The sequence below is a fragment of the Lipophrys pholis genome (genome assembly GCF_963383615.2).
Source record: "Lipophrys pholis genome assembly, chromosome: 3".
NCBI classification, from domain to species: domain Eukaryota; kingdom Metazoa; phylum Chordata; class Actinopteri; order Blenniiformes; family Blenniidae; genus Lipophrys; species Lipophrys pholis.
This window is the reverse complement of record NC_137627.1, coordinates 29,061,688-29,083,906: the sequence shown is the minus strand read 5'-3', so window position 1 is coordinate 29,083,906 and position 22,219 is coordinate 29,061,688. Positions and strand designations below refer to the sequence as shown.

The 22,219-nt window shown below is 46.9% G+C and overlaps 1 protein-coding gene across 1 annotated transcript in view; it reads left to right on the top strand.

Moving 5' to 3' along the window:
• Positions 1–261: 261 nt before the first annotated feature.
• LOC308107619 (ATP-binding cassette sub-family G member 4-like) overlaps positions 262–22,219 on the top strand; it is a gene marked incomplete at both ends in the record, with an annotated part of 47,439 nt that continues 25,481 nt past the window's right edge. Inside the window, one exon of the mRNA XM_080460044.1 lies at positions 262–505. Coding sequence (XP_080316170.1) covers positions 262–505 — 244 coding nt within the window. The remainder of the gene's footprint in view (positions 506–22,219) is intronic.

Genomic DNA, 22,219 nt, shown 5'->3' with positions numbered 1-22,219 from the left:
TGATCAGGAATTGTGATTCTCCTGTGGATATTGTTTGGCAATATCGCAGCATTCCTAACAGTATCTTTCTATATGTATTGTTTGTGGCACTAGCTGGCTTGATCCACCTCAGTGTGGATGGAGAACTTTGGTGAAATGACTTCAAATGTGCCATGAAGGCACTAAAAGCCCATTTGGAGGTGCAAAACCAGCATGAAGGACTTTGTGAGTTTTAATTGTGCCTCATCATCCTTTCTGTTGACCTGTAGTCAAAAAGCTGGGATGGACAATAAGGCTTTGGAACTGGACTTGGTGAGCATCCCGACGGAGGAGAGCGTGGTGTGTAATGGAGGCAGTCAGCTGCAGCTCCAGCAGGAGGCCTCCATGCTCACACACCTGAAGAAGGTGGAGAACCAGATCACGGATGCTCAGCGTTTCTCCCACCTCCCCAGACGCTCTGCCGTCGACCTGGAGTTCATCAACGTCTCTTACAAAATCCGGGAGGGGCCCTGCTGGAGGAAGAGAGGTAACACGCCTGCGTAACCTTTACACGCACGCACACGCACACGCACACGCACACGCACACACACACCTCTTGTTGGGTCAGTCACACCTTTTTACAGTTTGTTAAGGAGCAAATACATTCACAACCTCACATTCGAAAGCAATAAGCTTTGAGGCAGTCGGTCCTCACCTTTGTATCACGCTGACTCCAGCTCATTGATGTCTGTCTCAGTCACACCCTGTAACAGAGGTGAGTTTCAGACAAATTTTTCTCAAAAACTGATTATAAACACGTTAGAATTGAAGCCACGTCTGTCCCCCATCTACTTTTCGGAAGTAAGGAAAAGACTTAGCATTATATTTATATCTGAGGACTGTTTCATTCAGCCATGTTGCATGTTTCTATTTGGTGCCTCAAGCATTAAAAAAAAATACTTTTACTGACTATTCAGGGTTAGTGCAGCAGACAACCAAAACAATTGTGCATTTTGTGGTCCAAGCATGAAATTTGGTACACTTATAGCCAAAGGCAGTCCAAAAAGATTTGCATATGGAGCCATCATAAATTTTCAACATGGCGCCCAGCAACAACTGTTTTCTTATGACTGATAGATATAATATGATGTTTCAGGCTTATTTACCATACAGAGTTGTTGGGCTCCATTGAACTCCTCCAGCAGTTTCTCCCCCAGAGTACAAACACTAGGAACAATAAAATAGGCCGTAAAACCACAAAGAGCAAGGCAATGACCCAAGGAGGGCCACACAAGGGGGGCTTGATTGAAACCAATAGAAACTCACCTGCGGTGTCCGAAATTCAACTTAGTGACGCTGCCTCCCAACTAACCACTCCTCGCTTCTCATCCCCGACCGCCGAGCGAGACACATGTTTCTGCTGCATCGGGACGGAAAAGAGAGCACAAAGTGGAACCACAGAACCAAACCAAGGTGCAGCCCGCTGTTCGAGCAGGACACAGTTTGGACTACGTCTTCTTTTTTCCTTTTTCAGTTTTTTTTAATCGGTGTGACGCAAACCTGCGTCTCCCCGTCTTCGGAACGCCGAATTCAGAACCGGTAACAAGTTACCACTGCCTCACAGAGCCACACACACCACCCGGTGCTAAACAACACAGCACAACGACCAAGTAAGAGCTTTGGTCTGGGCAGTGTTGTTAGATTAGCCTGAAGCTAACATGCAATGTGTTTTAATGTGCTACTGATAAGGCCGCAGCTCTGCATGAACGACGTTCGCCTGCACCATCGCTTCCTCACCGCAGAAACCAGAGAATCAAGTGAGCTTCCAGAAGCTACTTCAATCTCTGTGTGGAGGAACCAGGGTTCGGAACCGAACCTCGCCAAAACACATCATGCGCGCGTCCGCAGCTGCTCGCGTTATCTGATCGCGATTAGAGACACGCACACACATAGCCACATTTTGCACCCGAACCACTAACTTGTGCCGCTAAACCACATCTGCACGATCACCAGAGTTCTGGCTGCATGTTCCGACATCCAGTTAGAACTCAGACGCTCAGAACCGGGCCGACAGCGCTGTCCAAGCGTCATTGTAACACAGTCTGCCTCGGTGAACCAGGCCGCTACGAGACCCCCTTGCACATGCGCGCATGACCCGCGTCTTGTTTACTGGTCGCTAAGCAACCGCCGCAGCCCCCAGAGAGAAAAAAGTCAAACGCCTCTCGTGGTCGCGTGGGTCATCACAATCCCTCTGCGTGCCGTTGCACGCCCCCAGTGGTTATCACGGTCACCACACTGAACCCGACATCTGCCTCCCTCAGTTGGACGTTCGAGGTCATTACACCCACTCACACTGACCCGCCAACGTCTGCCTCCACCTGTTGGACGTTCAAGGTCATTACACACATTCGCCCTCATCACGCAGGACCACACACACACACACACACACACACACACACACACACGGACACACGCACGCATATACACATACACACACTCTTTGTACATAGCGTTTGCTGTTTAGTAGATTAGATCTTCGCGTTAGATGAAGTTTGATACTTAAATGTGTTAATTTATGAGATCATTTCTGAATTATTTATGAATTAAGACACTTTTTTTAATAAAGGCCTGTTAGCTGAATTGAACGAGTCCTGGTAATTATTGTGTATTTATAGTTGACATTCACTGGTTTGTAACAGTCTGTGCTCAGATCTCATACCATCCTCTTTTATTTAAGATTGTTGTATTTTACGCAGAAATATTAACTAACTTAAATAAATCTTTTACAAACGAGACTGATATTTTGGTATTAGCTATTTCCAGTATATCTGGTGGTGCCCCAATTTATTGTTAATACATAAATTACAAATTTATGCAAATTAATAACTTTTAAGTAATTACTCGATTACTTTAGGAGTTGTTAATGAGTAAATTACCATTTACTTCCATTAATAATTACAATTTTTCCTAAATTACTTCCAGTGATTTATTACTTTTAGTAATCTATTACTTACAGTAATTTAATGCTAATAACCAACCATAAATCCCAACATAATGGTGCCCCATGGACAGACTGCACTGCTAATGCTGCCCTAAAGGACTGCACATAATTGTGCCCTGAGGGCTGCACGACAGCAAGCCGCCCGTGGGAGGCTGTTTTAAAACTAGTATTGTCACAATATCTACATAATGTGTACAGAATTGTCTTTTTAGTTGTCCAATTGATAACATTGTTTCTTTCAGAACTTAGTTTTTGAAGAACACTTACAGCACTGCTAAGCAAAGTCAGTTGTGTTTGTGAAGTGGTTAGAGCCTTTTTCTTGCATTTTCATGCATGTTTTGTTTCTGGCAGAGTTAAAAGTACACTAACACAGCTATTGCTTGTCTCAGGTGCTAAAAACACCCTGTTAATTTGAGAGGATACAGCTAGAGCAATTAGCATAGACTATAGGTGTGTAAGTCACAGGTACAGCTCTCACCTGTGCATCAGCAGCGACCTATAGATTTGTAAGCCACAGGTGTATCCATCACCTGTGCATTAACAACATTTTGGCACTTTCGCAAACACAGCTTTCGCGTGACTCCTACCATGAGTAGTCAGCGACACTGTGTGCTCAGAGCAGAGACTCCTCGCGAGCCACATGACCCAGCCCTGCAGACTGTGGTCGCTGGTCTCCTATGCCTCTCCACAGAGGAGAGAAGAAACCTCAACAGCTACAGCTCAGAGACCTGTGAAGCAAAGATCAGGCAGCTGTTAAGCTCTGTGAGGAACCCAGTTGGTCAGGTAGAGCTCACCATTCTGGATGTGTTAGGCCACATTGCACTGCTCTACCAGCGCAAGACCGAGCTGCAAGCTCTTGAAACCCAGGAGCAGCTCTCCCAGCTGCAACTTTACAATTTGCAGCTGTGGATTAACAATGCCCAGCTGAAGCTGGAGAACTCCTGCCTGCGACAGGAGGTCCAGGCCAGGGACGATCAGGCTCCATACACGGAACCTACTGGGTCACAAATCCAAACTTCTGAGAGAGAAGTTAAAACAGACACATCATCTGATGGTTCATCAGAAGATGAGTCAGGTTGTGGCTCTCAGAACAAAGAGCCAAACCACACTGGTGTAAAACCTGGTGCAGCTCTCAGCAGAGACGCACATCTAAGCAGTCTGGAAAATGGAGATGCTGCCAGTGGGGAACCCAAGATGGCCGACAATATGGCTGCTTCCTTGTGATCGCTGCTACGTTCTTCTGCCATTTTGTTCTGAAGGTGGGAGGCAGGAGTACATGGTCCGCAGTGCGACCGTACTTCTCCAGAATTGAAACCCCGCCAGTGCGGTATCAAGATTCAAGATTCATTTTATTGTCATTCTACTTTTCAGTACAACGAAATTACATCAAGCACAGATGGAAGATGGTGGCTTACGAGCACTGACATAATTGTTTGCGGGCGCTGACATACTTGTTAGTGGTCGCCGCCATAATTGCTCGCGGTCAGCGCCATAATACTCTCAAAATTGAAACCCTGCCAGTGCGGTATCAAATAATGGCGGCGTATGGGCGCTGTCATACTTGTTTGTGGTTGACAACATACTTGTTTATGGTCACTGCCATACTTGTGTGTGGTCGCTGCTATATATATAAGGCAGAGTGACGTCAGTGGCTAAAGTTACGTCATGGCTTCATGGATCATATTCAGTTCTGGGAAGCACAAGTACACTGGAAGGTACATCCAGGTAGATTTTATCTGAATAAAGCTCAGAGTGCATTTATAAGGTCCAGAGCCAAGTGGATTGAGGAAGGAGAAAAAAACCCATCATATTCCACATTCCATTTATAAAAACAGCCTAGAAAAAAAAGATTCATTCTCAAAATGAATGGGGAAGAATACTTAGAACCAAAAAGTATGGTGAAGGAGATCTTGAATTTCTTTAGATACCTTTATGTATCTTCTCATTCTATTTTTTCTTTTATTTTTTTTTCTTTTGCCCTTGTCCTGTTCGGCAACTTGGGCCAACAATGTGATGTGATTGAGAGCCTTCGGAGTCAGAACAGTTTTTGGTCTTGCAACAGGGAGAGACCTGGAGTCTCCGCCTGTTGCCTCCTCCGTCAGAAGTTGGCATGGCTGCCGTACACAACCGGGGGGGAACCCACAAAGAGAGAGAGAAGAGAAGTTGAGGGGGGGGAGGGGGAGGGGGATAACATACAATATCCTTGTTGTGCTACATATATTATTTGCAGTTAACACACTGATCCAAATACTTTCCAACTGTTTTTGGATTAAACCAGTCTGAGCAGCTCTATCTAGACAGTAAAATGATTTCTTAGATTAACCAGCCTGAGCAGCCCTATCTAGACAGTAACGTGAAGCAGGAACATGAGTTAACAAAGAGGCAACAACAAAAGAGGAACATGATTTTTAAAGTTTGAGCAAATGATGACAGAGAACAAGCAACTTCAGAAGCACCTTCCGTGAGGAGTAGGTGTGTGTGTGTGTGTGTGTGTGTGTGTGTGTGTGTGTGTGTGTGTGTGTGTGTGTGTGTGTGTGTGTGTGTGTGTGTGTGTGTGTGTGTGTGTGTGTGTGTGTGTGTGTGTGTGTGTGTGTGTGTGTGTGTGTGTGTGTGTTGTCCACTGGGTGTGACCGGAACTGTTGTGGGGGGACCCGTAGCGACACCCCGGGGTCCGAGGCCATCGGGCCCAGACACCGCCACCCCAGCAGACGGCAGCCCCCCAGGCCCGGGGAGACCCCAGCGAGCCACGCCCCCGCCCAAAAAAGCACCCGACGGAGAATGCAGAGAGGAATCCCGCCCAGGCAAGAGGAGCCCACAAGAGAAGGATAAAGGGCACAGGGCCCCAAGCCGAGAAAAGGCCGGAGCAGGGCCCCCGGGCCGAGCGGGCCGAGAGCCCCCCCAACCCCGGCGGCGAGTCCCGCCGGCCCCCCCACCGCCGGCCCCCCAACCCGGCAAGGCAGAGACGGCCCCAGCCGCCGCGCCCCGGACCAGCCCCGCCCCCAGACCCAGGAAAGCGAAGGCCCGTGCCGGCCCCGGTCGGAGGACAGTCAACTCTACACCCCCAGGAGCCTCATATCCCACCCGCCCGATGATTCTCCCCCCGATCTTGATTGATAGACCCACCCCCCCACAGACACCCACACCCGAAGCAGACACAGACACCGACGCTCACACACTCAGACGCTCACACACTCACACACTCGGGGGGGGGGGGGGGGGGGGGGAATGATGACTCTCGCCCCCCAGGCCGCCGGCCGGGCCCCCACCCGGCCACCGCGATATCCCAACCTCCACCAATCCAACAGCAAATGGAGAAGGCGCACCGCACCCCAGCCCCCCCACGAGCGCCACGCCCGAGGGAGCGCGCCCCCCGCATTCCAGCCACACTCACCCCGGGCCGGGGCGGGACCCCAGCGGGAGGTGCTGGGGGGAGCCACGTCTCCCGCCCTCCCCCTGCCCTATATGTGTGTTGGATGTATGTAAGGGTCTGTCTTTGTGTTTTGAAGAGGTGGATGCAATGTGTGTGTCTATGGTGCGGTTTAAAATTGGGGGGTAGCAGGGCCCGGGCGTTCTACCGCTGACAAGCGTCAGAACCCCGAAAGCGGCTTACCCCCTCAAGACCCTGCGTGACTAAGTGTGGTTAAAATTGTGGGTGGTGCAAAGTCGGGGGAGGACCCAGACCGCAGTTAAGTAGCCCGGACCCCCCACCTAGGCACCGCCCCACTGTTCCCTATTGTGGAGTAATATAAGGTGAGGTATGGCAGGGAGGGTTCTGAGGGAGGGGGTCCCCCCGTCGCTAGGACCTTGGCCCAGCTGGACCCCCCGCGCTGCCCCACCCCACCCCACCCCCGAGCGGCTGGCGTAGGACCCGGGGAGCCACACCCCCCCCGACAAGGCGCCGTAAGGGGACCCGGGCAGGAGCCCCCACCCCACTCAACAGCCAGACAGCAGAGTCCGAGACCCGCAGGGCCCAGTGCGAGCCCGGCCGGAGGCCAGGGCACCCCCCCCCCCCCCCCCCCCCAATTGGCGCACACACACACACACACACACACCAGGCCCTGGAGGTCACTCTCAGTCAACCATCCATCCAGAACCCGGAGCCCTCCCGTTCCCCGCTCCCCCCAATCCGGGAGCGAGGCAGACCCGGAGCGCAGCAGCAGGGGCCAACCCGCCCCACCGGGGGAGGGGGCCAGAGGGATTCTATTTTCAATTTTCTTAGTTCCATTAATAGGCTGTCGTCTTTGCAGGCAGCATGAGCTGTCTCCATGGTTTTGATTTTGTCTTCCAGTTCTTTCTCCTTTATTTTTTCCCTTTTGGTCTTGTATGAGGAGTAAGAAATTATTTTACCTCTCATGAAAACTTTAGCCGTCTCCCAGAGGACACAGGGAGAGATACCAGGCAGGCCATTTGTTTCTAAAAAGATTGACCATTGTTTTTTAAAGAATGTGCAGAAGTCTGGATCCTTAAGCAGTGATGTGTTAAATCTCCACTGTCTAATAGGAGGGGTGATTGTTCTATTAGTAACTGTCATAGTGACAGGTGCATGGTCACTGATAGTAATGGGGTGAATCTGTGTGTCCAAGGTGTCTTTAATCACTGATTTACTCACCAGAAAGTAATCTAAGCGTGAATAGGATTGGTGCACTGCTGAGTAGAAGGTATACTCTTTAAGAGTGGGATGAGAGGTGCGCCAGGCGTCGCAAAGACCATAGTCACTCATGTACTGTTGGACTATGTCTGTAGATTCCCAGTGTCGGGTGTTTGCTGCTTTACTAACTCTGTCTACTTGTGGATTGAGGGCGATGTTGAGGTCTCCTCCCACTATCAGTGTTTTGTCAGAGTGTGTTGAGAGGGTGGTGAAGAAATTATGATAGAAGGAGGGGTCATCAACATTTGGGCCATGGATGTTTGCGATCCACATCTCTATGTTCTGAAGAGAGATGTGAATAATTATAAATCTTCCCTCTGGATCTGTGATTGTGTCTTTACAAGAGAATTGTATTTTATTGTTGATTAATATAGCTACGCCTCTCTGCTTGGAGTTATAACAAGCTGAATATGTGTGAGGGAATTGTGGTGATATCAATTTGTGATGTCCTGTTGTAGGTGTGTGTGTCTCTTGTAACAAGACAATGTCTGCCTGTAGTTTGTTTAAGTATTCGAAAACTTTTTGTCTTTTTATTTGCGTGCCCATTCCTCGTACATTCCAGGTGACAAACCTGAGCGTGTTCCTAGCTACACTCATCTTCTAGGTGGGTTCTCTAATGCTGTATGTGTGAGTGTGTGTGTGTGTTTTTTTTTCATATCCCAGTGCTGACAGTGCAAGTCCATAATAATTATTACTACAGCAATATAGCAAACATCGTGTACATTAATGATGTAATATTAATTAGCTTCGCTTTAATATACGTTGTTCATGATGTTACTGTTAAATACTTACCTGGACCTGAGTAAACCTGTGATGTGTGTGTGTTAGAGTGGTTATACTCAGCTTGTGAGGACCATCAGTAGAGCCAGGGGGTGACGGCGGGGTCTCGGAACAGCTGGTCGTTGACATAGAGCCTGTCCACGGTGATGACGGCTCGGGATCCCTCAGCGATTAACTTCCTTCTTACCGGAAAAAGCAGGAGGCGGCGGTCTAGGATCTCCTTCGGGAACTGGTCGTTGATGCTGAAGTCCGTCCCTCGTAGTTCCCTGCCGCGACTCTTCACCAGCTCTTTCTGTTTGAAATGGTCAAACTTGGCGACGATGGGCCGCGGGCGCTGGTTGTCCTGTCGTCTTGCTCCCAGGCGGTGGACGCGGGCGAAGGTGATCTTGCTCACGGTGTCGGCTGGCAGCTTCAGACTTACCTGCATGAAGTCCCGCAGCGACGTCTCGGGGTCCTCTTCCGCCCGCTCAGGCAGTCCCGCGAAGACGAGGTTGTCCCGCATGCTCCAACTCTGGAGATCGAGGATGGACTCCTTCATCTTCTTGTTGTCCTGCGTCAGCCCGGTCAGTCCTTTATTAAGTGACTTCACCTTGTCCCGAAGTCCCTGGTTCTCAGTGGTCAGTTCCACCACCTGCCGCTGGCTGAACTCCAGCGAGTCCCGGAGAGCCTGAAACTCGCGGTGGAGCACCTCGACCAGAGCGAGCCGGGCATCGAAGCTGGACAGCTTGGTGTTGATGCTGTCCAGGATGTCCTCGAACTGTTTGGACGGCGAGGAACTCATGGGTGGAGAATTCTCAGGACGGCTTCTTTTAGATGAAGCAGCTTGAGCAGCTTCGGCATGACGAGACGGTCGTAGCACTCATCCAAGTAAGCTTGAAGATCTTCAATGGTTTCTTCTTCCAGCGTTGTGGGTGATCTTAATTTCCCTTTTGTTTTGTTTTTTCTTTCCGTCTGACGGAAAAGTTTGTACTACAAGCAGGGTGCCGCCATGTTGGATTGCACTCGATGACGTCACACTCTAATTACTCACTGCGCATGTCGACCATCTCGTCTCTTCTCATCTTCTCATTCTAAACAAAATGCTGAATTACTTAAAATCTGTAAAATTACTGTAAATGATGAAAACTTTAGAAATGTTTGTGAGGAGGATATGAAAATTGAAGTATCATTGTAAAAACAGCCTCTGACTGATCTCCAGGCTCAGATGGAATAACTACAAACATTTCTGAAAAGAAATTAAAACGTTGCTATCTGAGGCAATAATGTATGACTGGAAAGGAATTATTGACAATGAAATGAGGCAAAAAATTTTCAGACATCCTGAAATAATGCTATATGCTTTTATTCTATTTGTCATGTTTCCTTACCTTCAGGACAAAATAAGAAAAGTGTCTCTTCTAACTCCACTCTAAATTCTGCTTTACATTAACTTTTCACATCACTGCACCTATGTCATTTTATATCCCAAATTGTTGGTGAGCCATGTAACAAAAGTTTATTCTGTATACACTTGCTGCGCACATTATTGACAAAGTTGTCTAGCTCTATCTGAGCCTATTTCAGCAAGACACTGCAGCTTTAACCATAGTGAAGCCTCGGGGTCACAGTTCAGCTACTGAACTGATCTGGCTCCTTCATTCATTCAGTGACAATGTGTGGTGCATTAAGCAAAACAAACAACAAGAATGGAGAATAACTGTAGTTTCTTCAGCAGGAAAGGAGTATATGTCCATGACAAAACCTTCAACAAATATCTGACAACTTTAAAAGAAGAAAACCATGCATAAATCATGTCATTTTTCTTTATTTTATATAGAAGCACATGGTACTTTAATAGAGAAAACCCAACAAATCCACATGAGCAAGCGTGAGCGACTGTGGAAAGGAAGAACTCCCTCTAACAGGAAGAAACCTTTGCAGAAACCCGACTCAGAGGTGGAGGCTTTTCTGCGCTGGCCAGTTAGGATGAGAGGATCGAGGAGAGGACAGACAGATAGATAGGAGAGAGATCAACTCTGTGAAGATTGATCAGGACAGGAGGCTTCAAACCACCTTCAGCTCCACTGTCATGTACGGTTGGTTATCCTGTGACAGCATGTTAGAAGTTTCTCCCACTGGCTCTGATGACCTCTGCCTCAAGCCTTGTATGATCTTAGCCCATCAGGATGTTGATGAGGATCTGAAAAACAATGACAAGGTGCAAGTAGAGAGATTTACAAAGACACAAAATATTGACCTCTCTACTTCTATGATGTCCTCCATTCGAATGGTCATCTTACTTCTGGGAGCATAACATCAAAAACGTAATCGATGAGTCTCAGGACCCTCTTCTTGATTCCGGTGACTTCCTCGATCTCTTTCAGTATCTCAAAGATCTTTTGCAATGCAGAGGAATAAAAGTAAACAAATCCAGCTTATGTTAAGTAAAAACTCTCTTACTTGATTGATGAGATTTTTTGTTACCCGCTGGTCACTGAAAGGCAACATCCCCAGTTTGAGGTGCTGCTTAAGGGCAGGTGATGCTGACGGCATCTTCCACAGGTTTATTCTATTTGAACGGACCTTCGACTCCATGAGATCATCATGTGAGCTCTGAAGACGAAGAGCAAAGAGAGAACATATATTCAGCACTAGAGAATAGAATTACTAACAGCAGAGTTTGTTTCATCCACCTTGATCTGCTCTCTGGAGAATACAGTCAGGATCACTGCCCTTCAACAGCCTCAATGATCCTGCAGATAAAAATAGGTTGTGAAAACCAATGAAAATATGCAGCAGCAGCAAAGTTACAGTTTGATTAAAGTCAAAACTGTCTGGGAATTATGGTTCCTGTGATTTAACAATATTAATCAGCCAACTGGAAACAAGATGCGGAATCAGTTGACATATTACTTTGACAATGTGATTATCAAACAACTGTACATGATTAAAACCCCTTTAGGGAATGTAGCGATCTCATTTAAAGACACAGCATCCAACACAAAGAGTGCAGAATAAATATCTCAGCCAAGTGGTTCAGTACTTTCTGCCATACTACATACATATATTGAATAATTGCACTAACTATTGTTGTAGTACCTTGTGCTCTCACTTGCAGTGTTACAGCCACAACTGGGTGACTCATCTAGATGTTTGTGGGATTTTAAGGCACAACCAACATGCAGCCAGCCTTTACAAAGTTTGCACTGCTTCCATTCCAGCATTTCTGTGTCTGGATAAAAAATCCTGCAAAACAAGAGACGTATTCAACTATTCACATAATTTTTGTTTGTTTATTTCATTTAAAATGAATTAAATAAAGATATGGACAAAAAACTACTTAATGTGAATGGATGTAAAGGAGAGAAGAACATTCTTATAGTTACCTTCCTCCTACACACACACTCATTATGAACCAATGGCTGGAGACAGAGCAATACTCTACCATCATTTCACTGAAAAAAATCCAAGTCAATCATCATCATTTATATTTGTTATAACTTTCTGTTCACTTTAATGTGTTGATTTCACTATCGTGTTTATCTTATTTAGCTTTTTATACTTCTCTTAACTTATTATATTCTTAGCCTGTATATGTGTACCTCAATTATTTCTTGTATATTGTATATTTTTAGTGTGTGAAATTCTTTTTGAATGTGGGTGTGAAGAGAAATGCAATTTCAGTTCTCTATGTGTGGCACAGACGGACATAAACATTGAACTTTATTGACAAACATCTAAATGATTCATTGCAGCATGTTATACATTTGACTTTAAATTTCTCTCATAACCATTAATAGTTTTCTCATGTGGATGCACTGATAAAAATGTTTTTATCCCAAATAGATGCTTCCTATTTAGTTAATTATTACTCACATTTTAGTGACCTAGGATGAATAGTAATGTATTTTTATACATAAAGACACTTAGTTCCTTTGAAAAAAGTAGCTTAATATTGATTAAAAGTCACGGTGGGGAGAGAAAAAAAAAGTTGCAGAGTCCTTCATAGAAAAGATGTGGAAGTGGAAAACAAATCAGGCACATATATGAACACGACAGGAGGAAACCGGGATGGAGACTCAACACGGATGAATTCCAAGACACTGTCCAGGACCTGGTTGCACACGACTAAATAGAATGAGAAATGGTCTGGATTCCTTAAGGGGGGAAAGACGTCAGAGAAAGAAGAAGCGTGTCCCCGATGTCTGATGCAAACCTTCACAAAAATGACTAAATACATGTTTTATGTTTTGTATATATATACATATGGGAAGCGTCTCTTACATATGATGAGAAATAGCTTATATTACCTTTAATTGCTATATAGATATATATCTATATAGCATCTATCTGAGATGAAACCGATAAAAACACAGCAGCAAGCACGTAGTATACATCTGGTGCGGGTCAATGTCGGCACATTCGTCTTTTAACACACCAAAAGTTACTGGAGCAAGTTTTCACAAGGCAAGAAATTACACTTAATAAACCAACACATGGAACGAGAACAAAAAGAGCAACTTAAGCTTTCATTGCTCCTAACATAACTATATAACTACTCCTACTCTCATTAATACTGATATAACTGCTGCTTCTTATTAGTGCAGGCTGATCATTTCTATATAGGCAAGAAGACAAATCTTTACCTTATTAGAAGACGATCCTCGACTGTGTTGAGATACAAAAGAAACATAAAAAGAAACGATTAATGTGCGTTGAACTGCGATGCGGAGTAAACGTCCCATTTTCAGTCTTTTCCAGCGAATGACTTCTGTCTTGCGTCATTTCCGGCGAGTTGGTTCCGCAACGTCACTTCCTGTAAGCGCGCTCCCTCGCGTCAATTCTGGTGCGTCGCCTTTCGAATACGTCACTTCCGGCGCGTCGGCTTCTGATTTCTGCACTGGCATCTCTTGGGAAAATGTCCAGTCAGGTGGACAAATTACCCCAAATATACGCATTCTTGAAGCTGTCCCGTCAGGGGGACAGTTGCATCAATCTTCCCCGCAGCGATGGCAGGGGGGGAGGGCTTAACACACAGCCAGGAGGGCATGGCACAAGAAACCCTCCCAGTGTTGTGGGAATTAACTGCATCCCACTGAACCGACACCCAGTGCCTACATCTTTAAGCTTTGAGGACCAAAGGGTCCCGGTGTGCTATGACACTCATCCATCAGTGCTCAGCCGCACCACAATGCGCTCTCACAGCTCTTTCACTCCTTTTCAGAAGAGAGAAAATAATTATTTTCCAGCACCTCACAGTGCTATCAGCTTTGGTCCTCCACTCACTGGAGACCCTCATGGTCATCACGGCCCTCACTCTCTCCGCCGGAGAGAACTGGGGGGGTCCAGCTCAGATGACTCAGACCATTCCGGTCCCCCAAGGGAACGCGGTCTTAGGACCCGCCAACTTGAGTTCCTTGCTGAGGACATAGAGCAGTTTGACCCGAACGACCCGGAGGTTGAACGCTGCCTCCTCGACCTGCCTCATCCTTCATCACGGGAGAAGCTGAAGCTTCTCTGGAAGGCGACATCCAGGAGCATCCACGTTTACATGGAAGAGTATTCTCTGTACACTGATCCTGCCTCAGCAACTTTTGGTGCACTTGCAATCACTCAGAAGGGGGCGGAGCCTCCCAGAGAGTATTACAGGCGCCTAAGGGCCGCCTACTTCCAAGGCCGCAATGCACCGGGGTTGGATGAAAACCAGACTTTCAAGTCCCTCTTCGTTCACAACCTCCACCACAGTGTGCAGTTCGATGTCGCCCTGTTCTGCAGGACCACAAACCCCACCATGAAAGACCTCCGCAAACACGCGCAGATGGTGTGGGAGCTGCGCCACCGTTCAGGTGAAAACCATGATGGTGACGCTGGGATCCTGAGAACGCAGGTGACTAAAAACACGAATCCGGCACATGTAGGTCACGAGGTCCCCTCCCCCGCACCTGCTGCGGATTGGGGCCCCGTTAGATGTCCACAACCTCGACCACGAGGTGGACAACCGCACAGACGTAACAGATCAGGTAGGCCAAGACCTCACCACTCCCAACGGAGTAGTAAGTCTAACAACCGAGGCCGAGGTCAGACCAGAAACCACTGGGACGCAGACGTCCCACAGTGGATTAAAACCTGCATCAAAGAGGTGGTGCAGGACCTGAACCCGCCTGGTCAGGAGGGACCCGGCTCCTCAGAGGAACTGGACTCCCAGCCCCTGACCGCATGACTAGGACGGATGCCCCTCCCCTCCGCACACAAAGTCCACAGGAGGAGGAGGAGGAGGAGATCCAGGAAGTCAAAACCAACAGAGAGCCCCCTTTGACATTCTTGGGTAATGATGGCTATGCCAACCGCTTATACACCTCAGTAGTGGTAGGGGGTGTCGACACTCTCGCCCTGCTTGATTCTGGGTCAGGAATCACCCTCATGTGTTCAGCCACCTTCACACAGGTTGCTAGAACCATGCGTGACCTAGGAAAGCCACTTCAGGTGGAAGAGTGTAGCATGAACATCAGAAGCTTCACTCAGGACGAGTCACCCATCACTAAACGTGTCTGGGTCGATGTCGCTTTCCAGGACATGTCAGTGACGCATCCCATCTACGTCACTTCTCTGAACACAGAGGAACTGCTTATTGGTCAGGACCTCCTGAACCGACTGGCTGTGCTGATTGACTGCCACCAACGACGCCTTTGGTCCCAAGTCACCAGCCCAACTCCCTTTGGCCCAGAACCGGGCCACTCAGCTTCCAACAGCAGAGTCGCTGCCATCCAGTCCACAGGTTCCCTACCAATACTTGGGTCTCTTCCAAAATCCGACCCGCACCGATCCAGTTCCAAGCTCCCTGACAGCCAGCAACCGCTGCAGGTGACGAGCCAAGACCCGTTTCGAGCACACCACTCTTTACTCGTTTCACTGAAGGACGTGAGTTATTCTTTGTACATGAGTACTTCTTTGTGCGCCCACCACATCATGGGGGGTGCACACATCAATGGAACCATGGTTCCTGAGGCACCTTTGGCGCCCTGGTCAGAGAAATCTGTAACTAACGCCGACCTGCTCAAAGTTCTGAGCAACCACTCACTTTCAGCAGAGTCACTTCAGACCTTAACCAAGGTCCATGGTTCACGCGGCTCCTCGCCTCACATTCCAGATCTCGACCCGACGATCTGTGACACATCTCTTCTTGAGCTGAACAATCGTTCAGCCAACCCGCAGTTCCAAAATCTGACACACGGTCAGGTTAAAGTGACCGCATTTCAATCATTAGAGATGTTAATTGACAGTTCATGTCACAACCTTGAACTGATGGTGCCTGTAATTGACAACCTGCAGTCGTCCCTCACCAGTGACGACATGCATGACACCACTCTCCTCATTTACACAACCAAAACCATCACCAGCGCTCGCCATGTTAACCTCGAACAGGTTCTCAATGGTACAAAACCGAGCACAAAAGGTGACATGGTTGTGTATGCTCCGATGACTCAACCAGAGAATACAGACACTTCAGGTAAACAGACCACATCTGGTCCAGAAGAACCTTGTTCAGGTTTCGAGTCAAAGACCGAGCCACATTCTGCTAAAGCTTAACGCTTTAACACAGCAGAAACGAGGAGATGCATTCATTGAGGTCTTCCGCGATTATCAAACTATCTTCGCGCAGGACTCGCACGAAAGGGGGGTCACAGACCTCCACCCGGTGCGCGTCCCCACTGTCCCAAAGGCCCCGCCATCTTTTGTACACCAGTACATATCTTTTCTGGCTGCATACGTGGTAAAGCAGTTCAGGACCACGAAGGTGGACCTTGGTAACCAGTACCAGCTAGTTTCTTCCTTAGGCAACCGCCAGTCCGCCTGGAACCGGTGCCAGTTTGGCTACTTAGACCCACCATCGGTGTCTACCATCCTTCTCCACACAACGATGAGCAACACTGCCGCTCACGGCAATCTCATCTATGTGGACGACTTCCTCATGCGTTGCTGCACCTTTGAGAAACATTTAGCTGAAACACGACTGCAAAGTTCAGGGGTGCACCAGAGTTGAACACATCGGGCTCATAGGTGGCACAGATGGGATTGAACCCCGAGCTGGGAGAGTTCACCCCTTTCACAACCTAAGAGCCCCAACTAGGGGCTCTGAGGTTTGGTGGTCGGCAGCCGCTCCTCACAATCCACCAGGGACTCTTCAGTGAGCGCTGGACCCCCCAGAGACCTCCTTAGCGAAGACAAGCCCAGTGGGTGGGAAACTCCTGCAGAAACATCTTTCTGTCTCACAAAGCAGAAACTCTGCTCAGCATCCTGTCTGGCCCACCTAGACCAGGGCACACAGTTCCTCCTACAGACAGACTTTCCCACTCATAGTCTCAGTGCTGCCCCAGCGCAGTCACATAACACAGACAAAGTTGTGGCTTACGCAAGCAGACCGCCTAACAGCATGGAGATACAGATCTCCCTCTGTGAGAAAGCCTTCGCCACGACTCAGACCGTTCCATCCAGTCATCATGATCCTGATGAAAATGTCTGTCAGGGCCCGCTTAACATTTCTGTTGATGACTTCCAGCTCCACCTTGACACAGCCACCATGGCTGCCGTCCTCCTTCTGAACCAAGCCTTCAGCCACTGGAAACTGCCACCTTCCGTCGACTCGGACAGAAGCACACATGTCACACCCAGTGTCATGGCTGCCCTGTATGACATGTTGGTAAGGGAGGCCAACCTCCATTTACCAAACCACTCCCAGTCATCTTCTCAGGTTGACTAAGTCAACCACAGCACCACCCACATACTCCGGTATGGCAACAGCAGTGGTACAAATGAAGAGGTGAACCTCCAACGGGTGCTGGTGACCATTCGGTTCTCCGTGCACCACTCCACAGGTTTCACTCCCATCAAAAGAATGACTGGTAGAGAAACGACCCTTCACTGCACCTTCTGGACCAACCAGAAAAGGTCAGTGTTGTCATGGCCTGCACAGCAGAACCACTCAATCCATTTACACCCTCAGAGTAACGTTAACTCCTCCCCAAGTGAGGGGGGAGAACCTCCACCCCAGGAGCAGAAGAGATTTTTATCAGTAGGGTTTAGTGACAGCGTGCTCAGACCCCATCTTGTGCATCAGAAATTTAACTCTGCCTCCTTAGACAATCTGAGCAGTTACAAAGCTGGAGTTGAACCGTTCAGGGAAATATAATCACTGTAAACTCATATCCAGCTCTATTGACAACACTTTAGACTCTGTCGAGGATTGTTTAGGAGAAATAACTCCTGTGTGTAGTCGGAGATCTCACAGTCGATCGTAGGGAAATGAGCTCCTCCGTTAGCAGCTTCAGTACAGGTAGAACCACCTTACTGAGCTCCACTAACCCGGGTTGAACAATTTCTCAAGACTAACACCACGACGGTTATAAACCTTCACAGATACATCTGACATAGTCTCAGCAGTGCTATTTTAACCTCTGTGAACCCATATAGCCGAGAGTTGTGATTTCTTCAGAACTCAGCCATTATTGACAGAAATAAAAGTCTCTGTGGTGAATGTTGGGTTTTGAAGGGAACACACACAAACACCTCCACTTACCACACTTCAATCTCTCACTCCTAGCCGGAGCAGGTACCCCAAGACCCCTCAGACGGCTGGTGGCTCTTGGATGCCTGCTTACTGGTGAACCATCGCTGATGTCGTTGCACACACCAGGTGCCACCACATACAAATTTTACAGATCAGACTCGATTCCCTGCATCCGGTACGTCCGCTTTTGTGAACTGTTTCACGAACATGTTGCCAGCTAATCCCTATTCTCCGGGAGGTGTGGGAGGAGCCTACTAACTATTTTCTAACCACCTGTCCCCCTTTCCTCAACTCTGGTACTTCATTTTCATTCATGTTTGGCAAACTGTACGAAATGAGTATTGTATTTGTAGGTAGTTAGAAAAGAAGTTAAAAGTCTGCCCAGACTGGTCTCTCTGTCTGCCCAGACATTAGCCTCGCACATGAACTGTATGAACTGTTGGACTGTTGTGGACATGATGTTTTTCAGGACATTCGGACGTTCATATGGACTCCACAGATCATATGGACTATATGGCCCAGGTTTGCTCCAAAGACTGCGACCAGCATCACACTCTTCGGAACAAAGGGGGGATGTTGGGCCTTGAGATTCCATTCAACTCCAAGCAGTTTCTCCGACAGAGGAGAAACACCAGGAACAATGAACAGGCCATAAAACAGCAGGGAGGAAAGCAGAGACCCCAGGAAGTCCCCAACCCCTCAGGTTGGCGGCCAATGGAAATGGTAGAACCCGACCAGGACACCACAGGGATCCAAAATTCAAGCTTGGTGAAACTCCTTTCCAACCAACTGCTCCCCACTTCTCAATCCGACCCCCGAGAGGGACGCACGTCTCTGCCACCTCAGGACAGAAGAGAGAGCACAAAAGTGGAACCAAAGGACCAAACCCAGTTCAGCCCGTTGGACAAGCAGGACACAGTTTGGACTACTTCTTCTCTTTTCCCTTTCCCTTTTTTCTAGGGATTCTGGAGACGCAAGGCGGCGTCTCCCCCACCCCCCACCTTCAACTGCCTCACTGTCCACTCCTGCAGCTGAAGCCAGGCCTCTGAATTCATGGTGCTGAATTCAGACCCGGTAACAACCAGTTACCGCTGCCTTACCGTGTGCACCGCCCCACGGACGTTGCTGTCCAGCACAGCACAACAGGACAGTAAGAGAGCTTTTGTCTGGGCAGCAATTGTTAGATTAGCCTGAAGCGAACATGCAATGTGTTTCAATGTGCCGCTGATAAGGCCACAGTGGCCCATATGTTTGTGTACGCGTGTTCACGCGCACCAACCCAAGTCCGGGAATTAGGTTTTCCACCACAGAAACCAGAGAATCAACTGAGCTTCCAGAAGCTACTTCAATCTCTGTGTGAAAGAACCAGGGTTCAGAACCAAACCTCGCCAGAAATCTCTGTCTTTCTCTTCTCTCCGCCCTTTCTCATCTCTCCCCCTTTCACTAACCCGTGCGCATGTCCCCCACCGCTCGTGTTACCTGATCAGATAAGCTCACACACACAGCCACATTTACCAACCAAACTGCACCTGGTGCTGCTTAAACCACATCTGCCTCGATCACCAGAGTTCTAACGGCATGTCCCAACATCCACTTAGAACGCCGGCGCTCAGAACCGGGCCAACGAAACCACCGGTTCGTTTTTACAGTAGGTGAGGCTGCTTCACTCCAAGATTGCCTTCGCGGATGCATGCGCGATGGACGTCTTGTTTATCTGGCCGCTAAGCAACCGCAGCCCCAGAAAGAGCGAGTCAAACGCCTCGAGGGATTGCGATGAATTCATTGCAATCCCTCGACGTCCACCTGGTGGACATTGCTCTCTCCCTCTGCGTGCCGCCGCACGTCCCTAGCAGTTGTCACGGCCACCACACTGACCCACCAACGTCTGCCTCCACCTGGTGGACATTAGAGGTCATTACACCCATTCACCCTCATCACTCAACACACACACTCACACTCACACACTCTTTGTGCATAGTGTTTGCTGTTTAGTAGATTAGATCTCCGTGTTAGATGTTGTTTGCTACTTGAATGTGTTGATTTATGAGATGATTTCAGAATATTTTATGGATTAATACATTTTTGTTGTTAAATGCCTGTTTGAATGATTCTTGGTTATTATTGTGTATTTATTGTTGACAATTCACTGGTTTGTAACAGTCTGTGCTCGGATCTCACACCTTCCCCTTTTATTTAAGATTGTTATGTTTTTACACAGAAATATTAACTTCCTTAAATAACCCTTTTACAAACGAGACTGATATTTTGATAATTAGTTATTTCTAGTTTATCTGGTGGTGCCCCAATTTATTATTGATAGATAAATAACGGTGAGCTATGTCAGCGGTAAAGGCATCCTTTAATACTAATGAAAATTGATTGAAAAGTTTATTTTGGACATGTGGGCACAAATGAAATTATTCAAAACAACAACATAACGGAGCAAAAGAAAGCCAAAAAATAAGTTATTAAATAGATGACAGAAGTAAGACAGTCTGCAAATTATGTTCTGCTAAAACATCAAAAATTAAATATGCTTGTTTAATATAAAATCCTTTAGGTGTGTTGTGTTTGTGTGTGTTGCACAATAGGTTTGGTTTTTTAGACATTTATTCTGTGTTTTGGTGACAAACAGCTGTCAGTTATGAACTTCCCGGACGTGCTTCCAACAGGCACTTGTGTCACCTTCTTCCTTGAGCACCAGTGTTTTCCTCCATCCGGCCTCTTATTACAGCCAGCAGTTCCAAACTCCCAATGTCAACCATGATATGGTACAGACTGAAAACTGAACTAAAGTGAGGCTGGTATGTGATGTAAATTTTATGATGGTAAATAAAGATCTGTTAAAGTGGCTCAGTGAGGGCCGAGCTTGTAAAGAAGGAATGAGGTCTTTCATTTGAGAAGAGATGAGGATAGTTTTCAAGCCTAAAATGGCCTGTTTATTGAATTCCTGGTAACACCAGTCTTACAGTTCAGCCGGATTCTTTTTAGATTTGTCCATGAGAAGTAAATTTTAATTTACTCTCAAAAAATGACCAGTATTTTACTTTTAAGTTTTCAGTTTAATCCAGTTAAACCTATCCTACCATTCAACGTTGTTGAGTTATTTATTTATTTATTTTTTGAGAAACTGTTTTCTTTTTTTTTTTCAATATTTTATTTTCATTATACTTTTTTTTTTTCAAGACAATACAGTACAAAACAACACAACAAAACAACATGGCTCAGATGCATAAATTGTTACCAAATGAGTATACACAAGAATATAACAGAAGGGATGCAGAGAAAAAGAAAAGGAGTTCAGTCAGCAGCTACTGTATCTTGATCTTTTCAAAATGAGAAAGAAATGGACTCCAAAAGTGGGCAAAAATGTCCATGGAGCCATGACGAAGTCTTTCCATTTGTATTAGATACAACATGTCAGTGACCCACAGCTGGAACGAAGGAGCAATGGGGGACTTCCATTCTTTCAGTATTATTTTTTTTGCAACAATTAGACCCAGTTCCAGTGGTTGTTGCATTACAGCAGGGATAGTCCTAATAGTTTGAGTGCAGCCAAAGAGAACAAGTCCAGCTTCAGGTTGAATGGGCGTCTTATATGCTTTGGAATAGAAGTCAAATATTTTTGACCAGAAGCCTGTTAGTGAAGGGCAGGACCAAAAAGCATGAGACAAAGTACTTTCTGACACGTTGCACCTGTCACACATTGGAGAAACCGAGGGATAGATTTTGTGTAGTCTGGCTTTAGAATAATGCAAGCGGTGGACAATTTTAAATTGGATCAATTGATGTCTGCTGTTCACAGAACAAGAATGAATTTTAGATAAGCATTTGGTCCACATGGATTCAGATAATTCAATACCCAATTCTTCTCTCCAAGTATCCCTCGCTTTCACAGTACTAGCGGTAATATAATCATTCAATAGGCATACCACTTTTGAAACAAGATGCTTGGAATCGGGAGGGCTTTTGAGAATTTGATCAATTTCATGTTCAACTGGAAGATTTGGAAAATGTCCAATTTTCGATTGAATATAATGCCTGACCTGTAAATATCGAAAGAAGTGTGACTGGGGCAAATTGTATTTTTCCCTTAATTGATTGAATGATGCAAATTTACCATCAACATATAAGTCATTGATTGACATCAAGCCCTTCCTTCTCCAGTCATTGTAAGACTTGTCATGCCAGGGAGGTGCAAAACAATGATTGAGGCATATAGGCGTTTGTACTGATGTGTTTGGTAAAGACAAAAAGTTTCTTATTTGGTTTAAAATCCTAACAGACT